The sequence below is a fragment of the Lissotriton vulgaris genome, chromosome 2_2, assembly GCF_964263255.1.
Source record: "Lissotriton vulgaris chromosome 2_2, aLisVul1.2, whole genome shotgun sequence".
NCBI classification, from domain to species: domain Eukaryota; kingdom Metazoa; phylum Chordata; class Amphibia; order Caudata; family Salamandridae; genus Lissotriton; species Lissotriton vulgaris.
The window spans coordinates 118,697,928-118,717,571 of record NC_141688.1 but is presented as its reverse complement, the minus strand read 5'-3'; the positions used below and the strand labels follow the sequence as shown (position 1 = coordinate 118,717,571).

At 43.8% G+C, this 19,644-nt stretch overlaps 1 protein-coding gene across 1 annotated transcript in view; it reads right to left on the bottom strand.

Moving 5' to 3' along the window:
- The window catches only part of LOC147729128 (BCL2/adenovirus E1B 19 kDa protein-interacting protein 2-like), a 56,613-nt gene that overhangs the window by 4,175 nt on the left and 32,794 nt on the right, over positions 1–19,644 (bottom strand). Inside the window, exon 5 of the mRNA XM_086959798.1 lies at positions 10,313–10,348. Within this exon, the coding sequence (XP_086815924.1) occupies positions 10,313–10,348 (36 nt within the window). The remainder of the gene's footprint in view (positions 1–10,312; positions 10,349–19,644) is intronic.

Genomic DNA, 19,644 nt, shown 5'->3' with positions numbered 1-19,644 from the left:
TGATAGAGAGTAGATCAGGGGCTGGAACCTTACACTGCTCTTCGTAAGGCTTACATATGGTATAAGAAGTTGGCTATCCATCTTTTCCACTTGGCAACCTTTAAAGCTTTTGGTGTATTCAAGGATTGTTGTCCTGAGTCAAAGATGACTTTTGCTAAGGTTCAGGAGTCTGTAATAGGCAGCCTTGTTGTAGTGGACCAGGTAAGTGTTCCAAGAGTTGGAGCGGTGGAGGATGTGGCTAGATTGAAAGATCGAGTTATCACAAGCACAGAGGCTTGAATTTGTTGCACACACTTCACCAGGTGTTATAACACCACAATGTAAACAAACAGTTTTAGCAGTATATTACAATATTTGCCACCGAGGAAAAGTGTTTACTTTCTTTTCTTTTACAAAGTTTGAGGTTTGCAAGGGATTCTGGGTAACAGAACCTGGTGAGAGCCAGACAAGTCTCCCATCCTGGATTCCCCTGGGTGTCTAGTTTTCAAAAATGCATAGGTTTGCTAGGTTTCCCTAGGCGCCAGCAGAGCTAGGGCTCAAAAACTACAGCTTGGCACTTTGCAAAAGAAGGGTCAGTTTTCACAGTGAAAATGTGGTGTGTCCACGTTTCGATTTGGGCCGTTTCCGGTCGTGGGCACTAGGCCTACCCACACAAGTGAGGTACCATTATTCTCTGAAGACTTTGGGGAATGCGGGTTGGGTGGAACTTAGTGGATCCATGCAGATTCCAGAACTTTCCACCAAAGAAATGTCGGAAAATTGTTTTTTACATTTTTTTTGCAAAGTTTGACGATTGCAAGGGATTCGAGATAACAGAACCTGGTGAGAGCGTCACCCCATCCTGGATTCCCCTGGGTGTCTAGTTTTCAACAAGCATTGGAAATGCAATAGGGCTCGCATTAGGAAAGTTTGAGCTATTGGTCTTATAAATGTTTTTTTTTAATTTATGTGTTATTTTTTCAAATAGTTAAATTAATAGCTTTGTCATTTACAATGCCAATAGTTATAACCTTCGCAAATGTGACACCTATAGCATTTGTAATGCAACATGTTTTGTATTTACGTGACTTAGATGTATTGATATTACAAATAATGATTATTTTTTTTAAATAATTAATACTTAAATAATTTATTTAATTTTTAATGGCAATAGCTTACATTTTTGTAAATAACTTTTGTGAAGATTATGTTCAGTGTTTTTTATTGTGACAAAAATCCAAGAACAGAAGTGAAATATTAACATTTTTTTGTGATTTGTAATAAAGCGTGAAAGCTTGAAAACAGCTAGAAACATTGAAAGAACATATTTGAACCAGTGATGCGGGGGTGGCGCCGAGTGATGCGGGGGTGGCGCCGAGTGATGCGGGGGTGGCGCCGAGTGATGCGGGGGTGGCGCCGGGTGATGCGGGGGTGGCGCCGGGTGATGCGGGGGTGGCGCCGGGTGATGCGGGGGTGGCGCCGGGTGATGCGGGGGTGGCGCCGGGTGATGCGGGGGTGGCGCCGGGTGATGCGGGGGTGGCGCCGGGTGATGCGGGGGTGGCGCCGGGTGATGCGGGGGTGGCGCCGGGTGATGCGGGGGTGGCGCCGGGTGATGCGGGGGTGGCGCCGGGTGATGCGGGGGTGGCGCCGGGTGATGCGGGGGTGGCGCCGGGTGATGCGGGGGTGGCGCCGGGTGATGCGGGGGTGGCGCCGGGTGATGCTGGGCTGGCGCCGAGTGATGCTGGGCTGGCGCCGAGTGATGCTGGGCTGGCGCCGAGTGATGCTGGGCTGGCGCCGAGTGATGCTGGGCTGGCGCCGAGTGATGCTGGGCTGGCGCCGAGTGATGCTGGGGTGGCGCCGAGTGATGCTGGGGTGGCGCCGAGTGATAATGTGGTGGTGCTGAGTGATAATGCGGTGGTGCTGAGTGATGCTGGGGTAGCGCTGAGTGATGCTGGGGTAGCGCTGAGTGATGCTGGGGTAGCGCTGAGTGGTGCTGTGGTGGTGCTGGGGTGATGCTGGGGTGATGCTGGGGTGATGCTGGGGTGATGCTGGGGTGATGGTGAGAGGTGCTTGCTGAGTGATGCTGTGGTGTTGCTGAGTGATGCTGTGGTGGTGCTGAGTGATGCTGTGGTGGTGCTGAGTGGTGCTGAGTGATGCTGTGGTGGTGCTGAGTGGTGCCGAGTGGTGCTGTGGTGGTGCTGAGTGGGAGATGGAGAAAAAGTCGAGGGGGGAGAGGGTAAAGAGAGGGAGAGAGGAGAGAGAGGAGGGGAGAGAGGAGGGGAGAGGGAGACGGGGAGAGGGAAGAGAGGAAAATGGAGAGAGGGAGAGGGAAGTGAGGGAAAGGGAGAGAGGGAGAGAGGGTAGAGGGAGAGAGGGGGAGGACGAGAGCGAAGGACGGAGGGGAGAGAGAGGGGATAGAGAGGGGGAGATGGGGAGAGGGAGAAAAAGGAGAGAAGGGGGAAGGTAAAGAGAGAGGGGAGAGAGAAGAGAGAGGGTGAGAGAGTAGAGAGGAGTGAGGAGAGAGAGAGGGAAGTGAGGGAAAGGGAGAGAGTGAGAGAGAGTGAGGGGAGGGAGAGAGAGGGAGGACGAGAGGGAAGGAGGGAGGACGGGAGGGAAGGAGGGAGAGGAGAGGGAGTGGAGTGAGAGAGGGAGAGAGAGGAGAGCAATAGAGAATAAATGGAGGCAAAAATCAATGCAGGCAACATTAACAGTCAAGGATGATGATGTACGATTAAATATGATTCAGGTTGAAAAACACAAACACTTGAAAATAAAACTTTGAAAAGATTCACCCAAGAATGAGGCTTTTATTGCTAAATCAATAAGATAGTGAAGCAATAAGTAAGCACAAGATTGCCTTAAATGTATTCTCAAATGTGCACCAACAGGTACCTTAAAGTACTTTTAACCTACAGTTAACCCATTTGTAGACTATTGTGCAAGGGATCCTAACTGATCGATGCACTCGTGGTTTGTTTTCTAAACTCCAAAAAAATAATCCCTTTTCTCATATGTATTCAATCAATCAACAAAGAAACATCACTTAATGCTGCTTGAAGGCAGGTATTACAGGCAATACAATAAATTCAATCCCAAACGCCAATGGCAACATCTGCTGTCAAACATTTTAGCATAAATATAGTATAGGGTAAAACAGTAACTTTACAGAGAGTCTGAGTGTTGCAGAGAAATTCCATGTATTCCCAGTATGTCAGCGCCGTTGGTATTTAGGACGAGCAGGTGGCCATAAAAAGAGGCCCACTCAGAATTGCATTTACACCAAAAATAACCCAGCCAAGTTGACGGCTTTCCGATAAAGGTTTTCTGCTGTGTTTCCGCGGGCTTAAGAGTTTTAGTTTCCTTGAAACCCCGTATTTGTGACGCTAGTGAGGAATTGACTGTGTGCCTAGAAGTTACCAGTATTTCTTCACCTTATGCTGAGTGCCAACAACACCACGATCACTATGCAATAAGTGCCCGCATTGCTGAAATAATCACAGAGAACGTGGTTTGCAATAAAAAGCAGGATATAATGTAGAGCTTTGTTCTGCATCTCTGAAAATGTGTAAATACCTTATATACACAATGAATTGCAACTACAGAATTTAATGACAACCACTTAACAGGCCTCTGAAGATGAAAGTCTGAGTTGGCCTTACTGGGATTAGAACTCATGTCCCATAGATCAAAGTTACCTCACTGAGCCATCCTTCGAGGCAAATTAGCTACTTTTTGGCAGCCATGTCAATGCAGATTCCTCTACACTCTTCTGTTGATTTACCCGGCTCTCGTTCTGCTCGGAAATTCAGCTAACTCACAGCCAATTAGTTTTACATTCCAGCAAAGCAAGTCCATTGCAATGATGTAAGAAGAACCCTAACTCGTGGAGCCGGCAGGAATGATTTGTGTACACCGCTGGAGTTTGTTTTGTTGAATATTTCTCACAGATGCAGATTATTTGAATTAAAAAAGGCTGCTACATCAACTGACTACTAGGGCACGCTTGATGAATTTCTTTATTTACCCGAGGTCAGGCGAAGCTTAGATACAGAGCACTCTGGAAGGAGCCGTGAAACTGAAAATACATTAGAGAGAGAATAGGGCGCGTGCTGGAGAAGGAGGGGGTGGCCTGCCTGGTTAGTGCGCAGATGGAGAGAGAGCAAATAGGGGGGAGGAGAAGTGAGGCCAGCGCGAGTCTGATAGCTTTGATGTGCGGATGGCTTTGTGGAGTTTGTTTTGTTGAATATTTCTCACAGATCCAGATTATTTGAATTAAAAAAGGCTGCTACATCAACTGACTACTAGGGCACGCTTGATAAATGTCTTTATTTACCCGAGGTCAGGCGAAGCTTAGATACAGAGCACTTTGGAAGGAGCCGTGAAACTGAAAATACCCAAAAAAAATAAAAAATGAAGGATTGGCGAATGCGGACCGTTCTTGTGTGAGCGACAAATGACAGGGGGAGGGGTAACCCTGCTAACTTTAGTTCAATTCATATGTAAGAAAAATGGAGAGTGAAGGAATGAGCACTGTAGTGTTTTGCTTGAATGTGAGTTGACTACATTAATGAAGGAGATGAAATGAGGGCTGCAGTGAAAATATAGTCAAGGGGAAACCTGAGCCTAATAAAAGGGAAAAGTAGAGGCAAGCATAACGCGGCAATAAGTGGCAGGCACTGAAACGGAAGAGAAGAGCAGAAGAACCGTGCTGGAAGCCGTGAATCAAGTTAAAACAAGCAATGTCCTGAGCAAATGGTGGGGGCCTGAAGCAGTGGAGTGGGAGAGGTGAGGGGGGAGTCACGGGGAGATTAAGGGACAGAAGGCAAGCAGATGAAGCGACAGGGGCACGGCCTGGCGGCCGTGAAGTGCAGGCGGGGAGCAGAGCCTTTGAAGAGCCAAAGTCACGGCCTGCGGCCGTGAATAAGTGAAGTGAATAATTAGGGGAGGAGAACTAGCAGGCTGATAGGCAGAAGGCTCAGGCAAGCTCGTGCACGAGGCGTGCACTTCCCAAAATCCGCTATTGGGGAGAGCCCTTGGCCTTAAGTAAAGGTTTAGCTGCATTAGGTCTCTTTTTCCTATTCCTGCGGAATAGGAAAGGCGAGCCCTAAAAATGTATAGGTTTGCTATGTTTTCTTTAGGTGCCGGCAGAACTAAGGTTCAAAATCTACAGCTAGGCACTTTACAAAAAAAGGATCAGTTTTCACTGTGAAAATGTGGTGTGTGCAGCATGCGTTTTGGGCCGTTTCCTGTCGTGGGCACTACACCGAGCCTCACAAGTGAGGTACCATTTTTATCGGGAGACTTAGGGGAACATAGAATTGTAGAGCAACTTTTATTACCTATTGACTTTCAGTGCATTTCTGCCTTCCAAATGTAAGACAATGTGTAAAAAAGAAGTCACTTAGAAAAATGTCCTATGTTCACATGCTGGTATGGGTCCCCACAATTTTGGAGATGTGCAAATAGCTACTGTTTCACATTTTGTTCCCATTTCATAAAAACATAGGTGCCTTTAATACAGATTTTTCCGTGTTTATATTTTCCAAAATGAATTGCTATATACCCTGTTCACAATCAAAAAGACAATTGCAAGACGCTGCTCAGTTATTGGTTCTGGGTTCCACGGGTTCTTGGCGAACCAACAAGTCCTATATATCCCCAGCTACTAGTCTACTGCAGTTTTTAGAATAGGTGAATAATATGTGATGCATGGTGCTGGCTGCTGGAATTCCATTGTGGGAGGCGGAAATTGTTTTGAGGGTTCATAAGTAGGTTTGATAGGTTCCATGGGGGGGAAATAATCAACATCAATAAAGACTGTAGATGACAAAGACTCAGGAATAAAATCAGGTGAAATGTAACCAACTGGAAAATAATAGATCAGCTGAAGCAGCAGAAGCATTTGAAGATGTTTGGTATGTTAGTCTTGTAATGTCCAAGTCTGAGATGGAGTAGAAATATATTCAGAGAGAGTTAAGAATTATTTTTTTCAATTGAACAATGTCCTAGAAAGTGGTTGATAGTAGTGAGGGCTTTGCCAATCTACATCTCCCCGATTCTGTTGCTACCCACTACCCTACATTATTTTACATTTATTTATGTACAGTTCCTGGCACAAACCCATAAAGTGGTGCTGTTTTTGAAGCAATCCTGTATCAAAGACTAGGCGTGATTCAAATGAAGGGTATATCGCTTAAGTAGCACATATGTAACTGTTAATTCTTGTATATCTTTTTTTTTACGAAGTTATGCAATTACATTGTTTTTTACTAGCATTTTATTACATATTTATATTTGGGGTTTCATAGATTCTTACTTTGATGACGCCCTACTGATTTCTACTCAATTAATAAAATGCTTGGCTAATTTGTGTCCACCTTTGATAAATATGAACAAATCTTGCATACCAACATCATCTGTACCACACTACACTGCTAGAATGCATTTTTGTGGTCTGTCTTGGGAAGACCCCGACATCAAAAATATATAATGATAGAGAATGTTATTTAATGCAGAACTAGCAAAGACTTTACAGGGATTGCCAATTAATGTCAGCACATTTGAAATATTTTTTACACCTATAAATAGAGCAAAGGCATTTTAATTATTGAATCGATAATCTTATTTTTGATTACCAGTTGATATATTTTGCCCAGTAATATGTATACTCCTTTTATCAACAGCTAACGCTACTTCTTAGAAGACAGCCATTGATTTCTTCAAAAATGCCAAAATACTTGTTGTTTTGTAGTTTTGCAAGTTTCTGATTATGCGAATCGAAAAGAGAGTTGTTGTTTACTAAGCAAAATATCATGATGAAGTTTCCATTAACAAATTGGACAACCAAGTTACAAACTAAAGATCACTCATATATTTAACAACTTAATGACATATTAAAAAAGTTAGTAACTGAAGATTATATACAATTCAAAACCTGTTCAAAAAAATGCTTAAGGACTTTCTGCAAGTAATTCCCTTTTATTGTATAATAATAACGACCATGCATAGTAGGAATGCTCCTGTTGCAGACATGGTGTTGAACATGGATACCCATAATGAAGATGCTGCATATAAATAAACAAAGTATACACATTACAATACATGCACAAACAGAACAAGCATTTACAAACCCAATAGGTCTGGCCTGTGCTGATGCAATGCTTTTTTTTTTAAAATGCAAGTCCATGCCACAAATAGTATGGAAAAAACATGCAACCACATAAACGTGACTGCCATATTCTTGTAATAAAAAATGCATTATTTAAAAAACATTCTCTGAGGTGGTTAATGTACTGCTCATGATTTTATAAATAACAAACCTTTCAATTGTACCATGCATTTTATTATTTCTCAAAGAGCCAAGAAAAAACTATTCCCAACCAAGCACTCAAATTGTAGGAAGCCACAATCTTGCGTCACTTATTTACAGCGACTGTAAAAAGGAGTTAGAAAACGCCATCTAACTGGGCATCCAAAGTGCTGACAGAATATTTTTTTAGTTAATATAATGAACACATTTTGAACGAGCCCTGCCATAGAAAAGTGAGGAATTATTTTTAGTCTGATGTGGACAAGGTGCACAGACTTTGTGCAGTTACTCAAAGTGAAGGAAACAAATGGATAAAGATGGCTGACCCACCATCCCTTTGAATATGGTGCAGGACGGCAGTAGCAAAGCGTGAAAGACAATTTAACAAACATATGGATAAAAAAAAAATAGTCTGGCATGACAAAGCTGTCTCAAAGGCCAGACGTACAAATGCACAATATAAACCTTAATGGAATATATGCTTGTATTACCTCAGGTAGCAGTGCAGATTAAAAAAAATCTCAGACACGGTGTACATTAACACCGAAATGGGAACAATGTTGCACGGTCTCAAGAAATCCAACAAATGCAATTTCAAGAAAAATAAAGTAAAACGCCTTACATGTATGAAACATCAGAAGCCATTTATTTTAAACATGGTAATATAATTTAGAATATAATGAGAATACATTTTTCAATTTGATTTGAAGGAATTACTAATATTTTGCATTGTAAGCGTGGAGTACACTGAAAATTAACAGATTTAGAAAGGATTTACAATTTTTTTTTGCATTTACCCAATGAACATTTGTTCCGTAACACTGGAGTAGGATACAAGTGTTTGCTCCACATCTGCTCTGCATAATATTAGTACCACTTTTGTTATTGATCAGAAATATTAGAAACTCAATTTAAAATTCAACCATGGTCAAAGCAGAAGTAATTTAGAATCAATTTAGAATGGCAAGCAGGTGATCGGATAGTAAACTTGTTAAAAGCATGGAGGCAGAGTGTGACTGTGGGATGGTTTCACGTGTTTATTTGGTGAAAGAATTATTTACAGGTAGGCAAGCAGGCTAATTAGGTTGAATAAGCATTCAGCAACATCTGAGGTACTAGCTAGCGGGCACCCTAGAATTCTCAAAATAGTATTTTAACTCCATTTATAAATTTGTGCTCTTCAGTAAAACAATCTAAATCGCTAAGGCATAGAAATACAATAACCCTATATTTTGTTAAAATGCTTTTCAGCTCTCTGGCATGCTTCCCTATTTGATTTCATGTATTTGCTACATTCTTACCTCACCAGTGAGACCACCACCTTATTTATGGAAGTGAAGCAGCCCCACTGCCATACCACATGTGGGGCACGAAGGTCAAAAACGAGTCACAGCAGGTGACCTAGAAAAATTATGCCATGCATGTACAGTTATTTTTGGGATGTAAACAATGCTAGCCTACTTGAGTTTGGATTCAGTTGTCCCTTAAAGAAAGAAAAGCTTGCTGTTCTAGGTTAACAAGTTATATGAGGCAAACGCCTATTGAAAAGTTGCATCACACATTACTGTGAACACTAAAGACGTTGCCACGTTAGACCAGCTGGAAGTGAGTTGGGAACTAGTTTACCTCATGAGTAACCACTTTTCCGCCTATGGGTCAGTCCGCATGCCATCATTTATTGTAAACTTGCTTATAGCATAAAATGTGCTGAAAGACTTAGAAGGTTCTAGTTATAAAGCTTTTTAATGAGTAGGTGTATTACTCCTGGAAATTCAGGAGCAGGTCAAACTCACTTAAAGAAAAAACATCTTTGTGAATCAGACCAAGAATGATTTCTGAAGCAGTTACAAAGCACTCAATGTGCAAACAAAAATTTACTCTGCGTGCTCAATGTAAATGGTAACCTCTGACAAAGCGAACAACAGCGAGAGTCAGTGAACAGATCTTTTAAAACAGATTTAAGGGAACTATGCAGCAGGCTAATGGGACGATATTCTTATGGCATGGGAGACCAACTAATCATAAGAGCCTCGCTCAAGTAAACTTCAGCCACACATGAGAATCATGAAAGAATACTAATACAGTTTACTTTCTTTAGATGAACAAGGCTTCTCTTTATATCCCACTCACAACCGATGGTGGCCTTTTAAAAAAAAAAAAATATTTCTTGGAGGCAATTGATAATGTTGCAAGGGGCAGGACTGCAGGGTAATTCGTTACAACTTGATATTTTGAGTAGTTAAACTAAATTACAGTGTTTCTACTTTGCAAACAAATCAACAGTATAACACGTTTTCACAATGTTTGTATCTGTTGATAAAAATACGTTTCCTCATTGAGACAAAATTTGGCTAAACTCCACTGATTCTTTAAAGAGACCTTATTGTCACTTAAATTCAATATTAAGTTCTGGATTGAAAAAAACATGCAAAAGTTCCAGCCGAGCGGAGCACATATTGGGTGAACGAATTTGCAAATTAGAACCAATATCAAAGCGTTAAACACAATACAGCTACTGTGACTATGCTGGAAATGATTTCCTATGAGATCATATATTTGCACATGGTGATATTAGAGTACAAGTTATGCATTAAAAGGTAAGGAAAGGTCCCAAAATATCCCCTAAATGTAACTTCTTACATTCAGCCTGATATTTCAACAGTTACGGGTGAATGTCTTTTGTTATTTAGTTTGCTCCCACTACCGAATCATAAATAGGGATTTTGTAGTAAAAACAAAGTAGCAAGCAGCTTTCAATATGCACACAACCTGAGCGTAACAATTGCTGCAATGCTTTGAGAGAGATATATCAGTCATTATTCAGTTGAAAGTAAACTATTTGAAGGGCATCCATCCCAAATGTAAGTACATATGGGAAGACTAGTCTACAGCTTACCATATGGAAGTTTAACAAAGATAGAGTTAAGTTGTATGTACAAGCCAAACAATACAAACAAAGTTAGTTTGTGCAGTGCAATGAGTATAATATGGATGCAACCTCAGTACAGATGTGTATAAATATACCTTTTGCGTTTCTTTTTTAATTTTTCTTCTTCATACCTTAGTAGGGAAAAGTTGGAATTCAGAAATATTAACCAATGGGTATAACAAAAAAAATACACCACATTTCTATACAATCCATTTGAAAAAGGTAAGAAACATTAGACAATAAATAATAAAACCTTTAAAATACGTTCTCCAGGGGGTTGACTAACTTTGCAGGTTAAAAATCCCACACAGAAATATTATTTCTGATTGGTCATTTTAAAAGTAATTTGAACATTGTTTTTTTTTTTGGTGACCTGTAGTGTTTTAAAACCTTCTGTTCTACCTGAGCTTCTCTATTATCGTCTATATCCATGCAGCTGACTTTATTAAAGTTGTGGGTGAAGGTCTATGTGGCTGCCATGAAAACGTCATTTAGAGATAGGTTTGCTATAAAGGCTACTGTGGCTCCTTTTTTAATAGTAGAATGTGCACTTGGTTTGCTGTGCAGCACTTTTCACACTAAGTAATAGCATGTTGGTTATGGTCCGTGTTATCCTTCTTGCGAAAGATCCTTTTGTGACCAGTGAGGCTTTATTTAGTGGTGTAAATACGACAAAGAATTGGCTCACCAGGCTACACTGATTTGTTTCTTATAGGCAATACACAATAGACTTCCTAACATGTTGTATGTGAACGGTTCTTTGTGTTTGGGGGTGGGGGGGGAGGTGGGGGCGGGCGGGAAGGGTAAGACTGGTAACTGTATAAATAGGTTAACATGGAAGTGAGATATTATCTTAGAATGACGGTGGATTGTTCTCATGACTTCCTTGCCTGTATACAATTTCAGCTATGGTTCTTGCACAGTCCAAAAAGTTGCTTAATTTTCTGAAATGTTTGTCCAGTCTTCTGCACAAGCTCAAATGGAGCCTATATTAGTTGGGTTACCACCAGGGTGAGATTCCACATAAGAGTGGGTGCAGGACTTGGTGATGCAATCCTCTTTAGCCCTTCCAGAAATCCCTTTACGAAGGATATGCCAAAAAAGCTTCTGTCTTATTTGCCTCATCTGTATACTACTATTGCCAGTAGTTGTACTTTAACTGATTGTAATTATAGTGTCTCCTTTTGCATGTGCATAAGGCACCCGATAGTACCGATATATTGGGAATCAAGTTTTGAGTTCTGCACTAGTATATAAATCTTTCCTATTTTGGTGTGTTGCATTTCCATCTTCTTGCTTCCCTCAACACCTCCATACATCTGTATTGTAACCCTAAGTGGCCGAAATCTAAGTTCTCAGTAGCAATGGTGCTAGACTGGATGTAGCTGGATCTGGGTGGCAGATCTGTCTCCCATTCAATATTTGCTGATTTTGTAAGATTAGTAACCATATTATCCCACCATGTGCCATTTCCATCTTGTCTGAATATAAGGTTTGTTAGGCCCTTAGTGGTGCTATGGGTAGGACTACGAGTAGTGCTGTTGTGGTTGTCTGTCTGTACTTGTTTATCACTAGACTAGCAGCCCGTTCAGGCGTTGAATGGTTCGAGTAGGTAATAATAATTTATTTTAAAAGCTTAACACGCTCCAGCCGCGAACGTGTTTGTCTGCTGTAGCCGACGCCACTGCAATATGTACCTTAACACGCTCCAGCCGCGAACGTGTTTGTCCGCTCCAGAAGCCACTACAATATGCGAAGGTGTGTGTTCGCTCCATCCCCGAACGAGTTTGTCCGCTCCAGCCTACGCCACTTAGACGCACAACATCACGTCAACGTCCAACGCCCACAACAATGCTAAAGGACACGCCCACTCGTATTGGAACGCTAGTCTAACACAGAACGCTTCTCGCAAGTGGTATAATTCTGCATGCTTTTGCCGAAAGCCGCGGCCATCGCTTTACAGCACAACGCACACGCCCACAACAGACTACTTTGTACAAAAATTTCTTTTCCCCATCTAATGTATATGTTGGGCTCCTGTATAGCCTATGCCCATCTGCTGATACTGTGTTTTGCAATGCTGTATTGGGTGTCCCGATTGGCGCTGTAGTTCCTGAGCTTATCCGCCTCAAAGGTTTGGGCTCTCTCTTTATAATATTAGTATGGATAACTAGATCACTAGACTACTGACAGCAAAAACAACAATGTGATGGACGGAATGCTTGGATCAATCTCAGCCACTGGCAATTGCTCTGGGTCACATCCCAATTTTCGTTTTCCCCCATCATGCAACCTCAGTTTCGACCCAGCCATATGCAATCAGCCTTGGGCCTGCTCTTCATGGGAAGAGTACAGCCTGCACTGCCAGGCCCTCCCTTAACCGGAGCACAAGCAACGCAGGACCTGTTCCACAATTATTAGGACTCTTCAGCCAGATATAGCATGGTTCAAGTGGCACAGTGAACCCGGGACCCCCGTCTGGCGGCCCCAATGGATTACCAGTGGCTGAGATCACTTCCAGCATTCCATCCATCACTGTTTTGTATACTTATTGTGTTTCCCTAAGAGGGTATGCGTAGATGTGGCACTCATGCACACTTTGTCAATGGAACCTGGCTGATGAGCCCATAACTAAGGCGAAATTTGCCCTGGGTTGCTTGTGTTCCGGTTTAGGGAGGACCTAGCTCTGCAGTTCTGGCAGGACTGGACTGGATTGGTACAGGGTCAAGGCTGAATTGCATATGGCTGGATTCAAACTGAGGTGGCATGGTGTCCGAAATAACAATGGATTGGTATGCACCCGAGTGATTACCAGTGGCGGAGATTAATTCAAGCATTCCATCCATCACTGTTTTATACACTTATTGTATTCTATCCACAGGACATTCTCTTGGGATAGATGGCGTGCATACCTGGAAGAGATGTCTTGGTATTTTTAAGATTGTGTGTGTTGTCATCAGGTCTGTTTTGTGGTGTCCACAATACTTGGAATATTCTTCCTACTCTCTCTTGTTTGAATTTCCGTTTGTGCAAGATACCTAATTTCCTTAAATCCTCACAATTCTCTGGATATGCAGGTGAACCGACCCACTCTATTCCCTCCCTCCAGAGAACCCCCGATTTCCTCGGCCACGTCAGCGACCAAGATTAGTCAGGAAAATGCACTTTTAGTGAAACCTTTAGAATCAATTAGCACCAGCACCACTACGGATCCCAAATCTTTTACAGCCCTTTATTTGAACACCAAATCGATCCCTAAACACGCTCTTGAGCTATGGAGCCTTTTGGAGAATGACAAACCTGACATCTGTTTCTTTACAGAAACTTGGCTCCATAGCCAAGCCTCACCTGACCATCGCTTTTCCCCAGGAATATCATTTGATCAGGCAGGACAGAGTAGGAAAGCGAGGAAACGGCATTGCAGTGGCAGCCAAGGCCCCCATTGATATCACCTTGCTAGAGTCCTTCTCAAACCCAATGCTTGAAATCTTGGTAATTAACATGAAGCTTAATAAGACCTCCTTTGTGAGAGCAGCCCTAGTATATAGACCCCCAGGAGAAAAATCCAAATTTGCCAACTATCTTTTAGAAACGATAGCTTTGCATGTGTTAGCAACAGAACATTTCATCTTGCTAGGAGATTTTAATCACCATGCAGAACTAACCTTAGACCCTGATTCTAGCCATTTGATTACCACCATTGAAACCCTGGGCCTAACGCAAAGGGTACTATGTCCTACTTACCAGGCAGGACACACATTAGACCTAATTTTCACCAACTTATGAAATCTAACATGTGAACCCCCTATGCCCATGATTTGGACTGATCATTTTCTTGTAAAATTCAGCTTTCCTAAACCTATAGGGTCTAATCCGAGAACCCACAAAAAAACAGCATTAATGCGACCCTGGCACAAATTGACTCCGGAGGCATTTTTGACTCACTTCAAACCTCCTAAAGAAATATGAAATAATATTGAACTAATGGCAACCCAGCTGTAAGTATTCATTAAAAACACACTCGATAAAATTATTCCTGAAACATATGTAAATGTAAAAACCATCGCAGCCCCTTGGTTTACGGATGACCTAAAAAAAGGAAAAATGGCCAGTAGATCAGCAGAACGATTGTGGAGAAAAACCAGAAGGCTGGAAAACCGTAAGAACTATAAATTGATGCACTCTAACTAAAAAATTATAAAAGCCACTAAAACGCCCTATCTCACCCAAAGAATAAATAAAGCGGTTCATTCCAGTAAAGAGCTTTACAAAATACTGAAAGAATTTACTACCCCTCATGTGGAACAATCCGTATTTAACTCCACCTTGGAGTGGGTCAACTCGCTGTCGTCTTATTTTGACAATAAAATAAACTGATCTACTCCACATTCCCAGCCACCAGTCAAGATGCATCCCATTATAGTGAGGTACCCCCTTCTTAATCTCACTATTACTGAAATCACAGGAACACCGCTTCTTACAGAATTTGAGCCCACAACGACTACTGACGTGCTAGAAGCTCTCAGGAAAATTAAATCCGGCTTCCCTACAGATTTGATATCCCCACGGAAGTGCAATGAGATGCTCTCTCTACTGGCCAGGTCTCTCACTAATATCTTTAATACCTCCTTTGAGCAAGCATCTATCCCCTGTAGTTGGAAGCAGGCTCAGGTCAAACTAATTCTCAAAAAGCCCACTAGTGACCCCACTATACTTTCCAACTACAGACCTATCTCCCTACTTTGGCAAGGTACTGGAACATTTAGTGAATAAACGCATTACCACCTTTATTGAAACACATGCGCTTCTGGACCCCTCTTAGTCGGGCTTCCGCGCTGCCCACGGAACCGAAACAGCAGTAATTAAGATAGTGGAAAATATCCGACTTACTCTAGATAAAGGAGAGTCCACAGTTCTGATCTTATTGGACCTATCGGTGGCCTTTGACACCATATCCCACAGCATTCTCAAACATCGGCTGTGGGAGATTGGTGTCAGAGGCAAGGCCATATCCTGGTTTGAGAACTATCTCACGGACCACCTTACTAACATCAAGGTCAACACTCTTGTATCCAGTAGTACACCTCTTACCGTGGGGGTTCCACAGGAGTCAATTCTCAGCCCCATGTTATTTAACCTATACCTCACTCCGCTGGCTATCATAAAATCACATGGCTTTACTACAGTGTCATAAGCCAACGACACTCAGGTGCTCATCACCTGCAGCTCTGACTTCCTTGAAACCAGTACCAGATTCAAACAGTGCATGATCAATATTAGCAATTGGATGTGTGACAATTAACTCCAACGGAATTACAGCAAAACAGAAATCATACTGTTTGGTAAGGCCAAGATAGTCTGGTCACAGGATTGGTGGCCACGAAAATTAGGACCTTGCCCCGAACCTAAAGAGGTGGTACGTGACCTGGAAATCATGATTGGCAGTGCCCTCTCCATGAAAACACACATCAATCAAGTATCAGGTGTCTGCTACGGGATCCTCCACAAATTGCGAAAAAAATGTAAATGGCTACCTCTTGAAACCAGAAAGCCTCTGGTTCAAGGCTTAATCATAAGCCGCTTAGATTACGGTAACGCCTTGTTTGTCGCCATCAATGAGTGTTTACTTACAAAACTACAAACTCTTCAGAATGTTGCCGCGAGACTGGTTTGGGACTGCCCCCTAGGTCAGCCACTATCCCCAGCCTCAAACAACTGCACTGGCTGTCTATCTGCCAGAGAAGCCAATTTAAAATTTTAAGTCTGACTCAAACTTCTCCATAGCAGGGGGCCCACATACCTAGCGAAAAAACTGTTCTGGTATCGCCCTTCCAGAGATTTAAGGTCCAGTTCCAAATCTCTTGTAGTTCAGCCACGGGCTCGGACCGAGCGAAATGGATGTCGGTCCTTTTCCTACATATTATTATTCTGAGTTTTATATAGCGCCTGGTTACCGAAAAGGCATCCCAGCGCTCAACCAGAGGATGGAACTACCAGAGTAATGAGGGGATTAAGCAGAGAACAAGAAAGTTTTTAAAAGTTTGCGGAACCGAAGAAGACTAGCTTCCGAACGTAGATGTAGGGGAAGAGAGTTACACAAAGAGGCTACATTTATCGAGAACCTTCTGCCACCAGTTCTTGCTTTCTTCACCCTCCCTACCTGCAAAAGATGTTGGTGGTCAGACTGGAGAGAACGGAGGGCCTTATAAGGCTGGACCATCTCCCCCAGAATAGGTGGACCTGTCCCCTGCAGGACTTTATGAGCGATACAAAGTGACTTGAACTTCACCCTGTCCCTCACAGGGAGCCAATGCAGCGCCTTCAGCGCAGGGCGAGCAGATTGATGTCTGGGGAGGCCCGTCAGGAGCCTGGCGGCCGCATTCTGCACTTGCTGCAGTTTGTTCATGGTAGATTCTGGAGCACCCAGGAACAACGCATTGCTGAAATCCAGCCGCGAAATGATGAGCCCCTGGATGAAAAGTCTCCTAGTGACCGCTGGAAGCAGCGGTAGAATCTTCCGAGCCGAGCGGAGCAGGCCAAAGCAAACGCCAGCAGTCTTTTTGGCATGGGTTTTAAACGACAGGTCCTGCTCAAGCCAGACCCCGAGGCTCTTAATCTCCTGCTTGGGGGTGGGTACAGGTCCAAGGCAGTCGGGCCAGCTGCTGGGGGACAAAGATGGAAAAGAATTTCCCAGCAGCATCAGCTCCGTCTTGGAGCCGTTGAGCTTTAGTGCTGAGCTGCACATCCATGTGTAGATCTTCTCCAAACACGAGTGCAGCCGGTCAGGATGGTGAGCCGACTGGGAGAGGCCTACCACCAGCTGAGTATCATCAGCATAACTGATGATTTTAATACCCAGCGGCAGTACCACGCTCTCCAGGGGGGCCATATAGACGTTAAATAAAGTAGGGCTCAATGAAGAGCCCTGTGGCACACCACACTGGAGAGGGATTGAAGATGATTTTTCATGGCCTTCCCACACCTCAAATGTACGGCCTTCCAAGAAGGAGGCAAACCACTTGAGGGCCGAACCGGTGATCCCCACACCAGCCAGCCGTTGGAGAAGCACCAGATGGTCCACGGTGTCGAAAGCAGCACTGAGGTCCAGGAGGATCACTGCCACTGATCCCCCCGAATCCAAAATGCTCCTAGCGTTCTCCACAACGGCCAGCAGGGCGGTGTCGGTCCCCTGACCGGGACGAAAACCCGTTTGGGAATCACCTAAGAGGGAGTTGGCCTCCAAGAAGTCCGACAAGCGGCTGTTCACCAACTTCTCAGCGACCTTACTGAGGCCCGGCAGCAGGGAGATAGGCCTAAAGTTGGCGAGGTCGGCGGGGTCCAGGTTAGGCTTCTTTAAAAGAGCCTTCACGACCACCCCTTTCCAACTGGGGGGTACTACCCCTTGAGTGAGGGACAGGTTTATAAGGTCCGTCACTGGGCCGCCGATGGTAGAGGCCACCTGTTTTAGGTATTTAATCGGTGCCGGGTCTTTCGGGGAGCCACTCTTCATGGTCCTCAAAATCGAGAGAACTTCCTCCGTAGTGACAGTACCAAAGGAGGCCAGCTCCACTGATCGCATCTCCAACTGAGAGCTGGGGTTGTCACCCGAGGAAGATACCTCACCTTGCCGGGGAAGGGAAGCCAGTATGTTGTCAATTTTTGTTTTAAAAAAGGAAGCCAGTTCTGTGCATTTTTTGCGTGGGTCCTCGTGGATGATCTGAGGTTCGGGGATGTTCAGTAGCGCCTTAATAACCCTGAATGACTCTTTAGAAGAGTTGGCCGCAGAGCCTATTCTCTCTTCAAAGAATCGAGATTTTGCCTCCCGAATGGCGGATTTGTAAGTACTCAGAGCCTCCCGATATTCCTTCCGCTTCGTTTCACTCCAGTCTTTCCTTCAGGACCGCTCTAGCCTCTTGCATCCCTTCCTTAAGGTTCTCAATTCGGACGTGTACCAGGGCACCGAACCCACTCTTTTCCCCTTCATAGCTCCATTACTTTGGAACAAACTGCCCCATCATCTTCTGTCCCTTTCCAATCACCAGGCATTTTGTAAAAATCTAAAAACCTGGCTCTTCCCTAATTAACATCGCCTCCTCAGTCCCCTACTTCGTCAAGGATGCTGTTTTTCACTACAAAGCGTCCTGAGACCTTTTTGGTGAATTGTGCGCTATACAAAAGCATTTCACTTTGACTACGTTTTTTTAAAATTGGGATATGGTCGCCATACAGTGCCTTCTTCCTTCTGCACTGGGATGACGTCCTATAGTGTAGCTATCTTGAATTTCTGAGTTAAGTGGCAAGTCCTGTTTCGATATTTGGAAATATACAGAGCGCCATCCTTGGTTGTGCTTTTTAATAGGTATTTTAGCTCCTGTTAAAAAAACTCAGTTTCTGCCCTTGGTAAACGCTTTTCCTTGGTTGACATTTAGAAATGTGACTACTAATTCTATGCAGTATCCCTAATGTATTATGTTGAGTACCCACTTGCCAGAGATTATTTCTTCCCACTCCTGGAGGAATTTTCACAACCAGCCCCCAACAGGTGTAGTAATGGACACAATTTGTCACGGAGTCATATTGGCTGCAATCAAGTGTGGTGGTAGCTTGCAGAACGTGTTCTTGTGGATAGGGATGAAAACCGCCTGTCCCCATCAACCTCCTGGCAGGTGTCATGTTTCTCTTGAATGTGCTCCTAAATTGAAGGGCTCCTGTAGTTTTGACATTAAGAGCGAGGAGGATGGGTGGGTCGGTAAAGAAACGGCGGCTAGCTATAGTCTACCAAATAAGGCGTGAGCGAAGGTAAGTAACGTGTCCACCTGATAGAGACTTCTAGCCGCAGATTCCTTACCTTAGAATAGAAACCCAAGCAATACCATCCAAGGAGGTGGCTCTGCGGACCAATTTCAAACAAGGAAGTCCTGCAGGACCAAATGGATAAAGTACCCATCCCTATGGACCCGACTATCCAGGCAGTAGCGTTTGGTGAACGTGTGCAGGGAAGCCCACGTTGCTGTCTGGCAGATATCCAGAACTGGAACACCCCGTACCAACGCAATGGTCGTCGCTTTACCTCTGGTGGAATGAGCATGCAAGCCCCCAGGAGGTTGCTTTGTGGCCAATGCGGAGCAGATTATAATGCAGAGCACGCCCCACAGGAGATAGACCTCTTCTGACCGGCTTGACCTTTCTTCACACCAACATACCCCACAAAGAGTTTGTCTTCCACCCAGAACTCGTGTGAAGTCAAGGCAGAACGACCACGCTCATTATGGGTCCAGATGGTGGAGTTGCTCCTCTTCCAGATGGATGTGGAGGAGCGTAAAAAGGAGGCAGTGTGATGGATTGACCTACGTGGAATGAAGTAACCACTATCTGCAGAAAAGAAGCCCTTGTGCGAAGCACCAGTTGGTCAGGATAGACGGAGAGG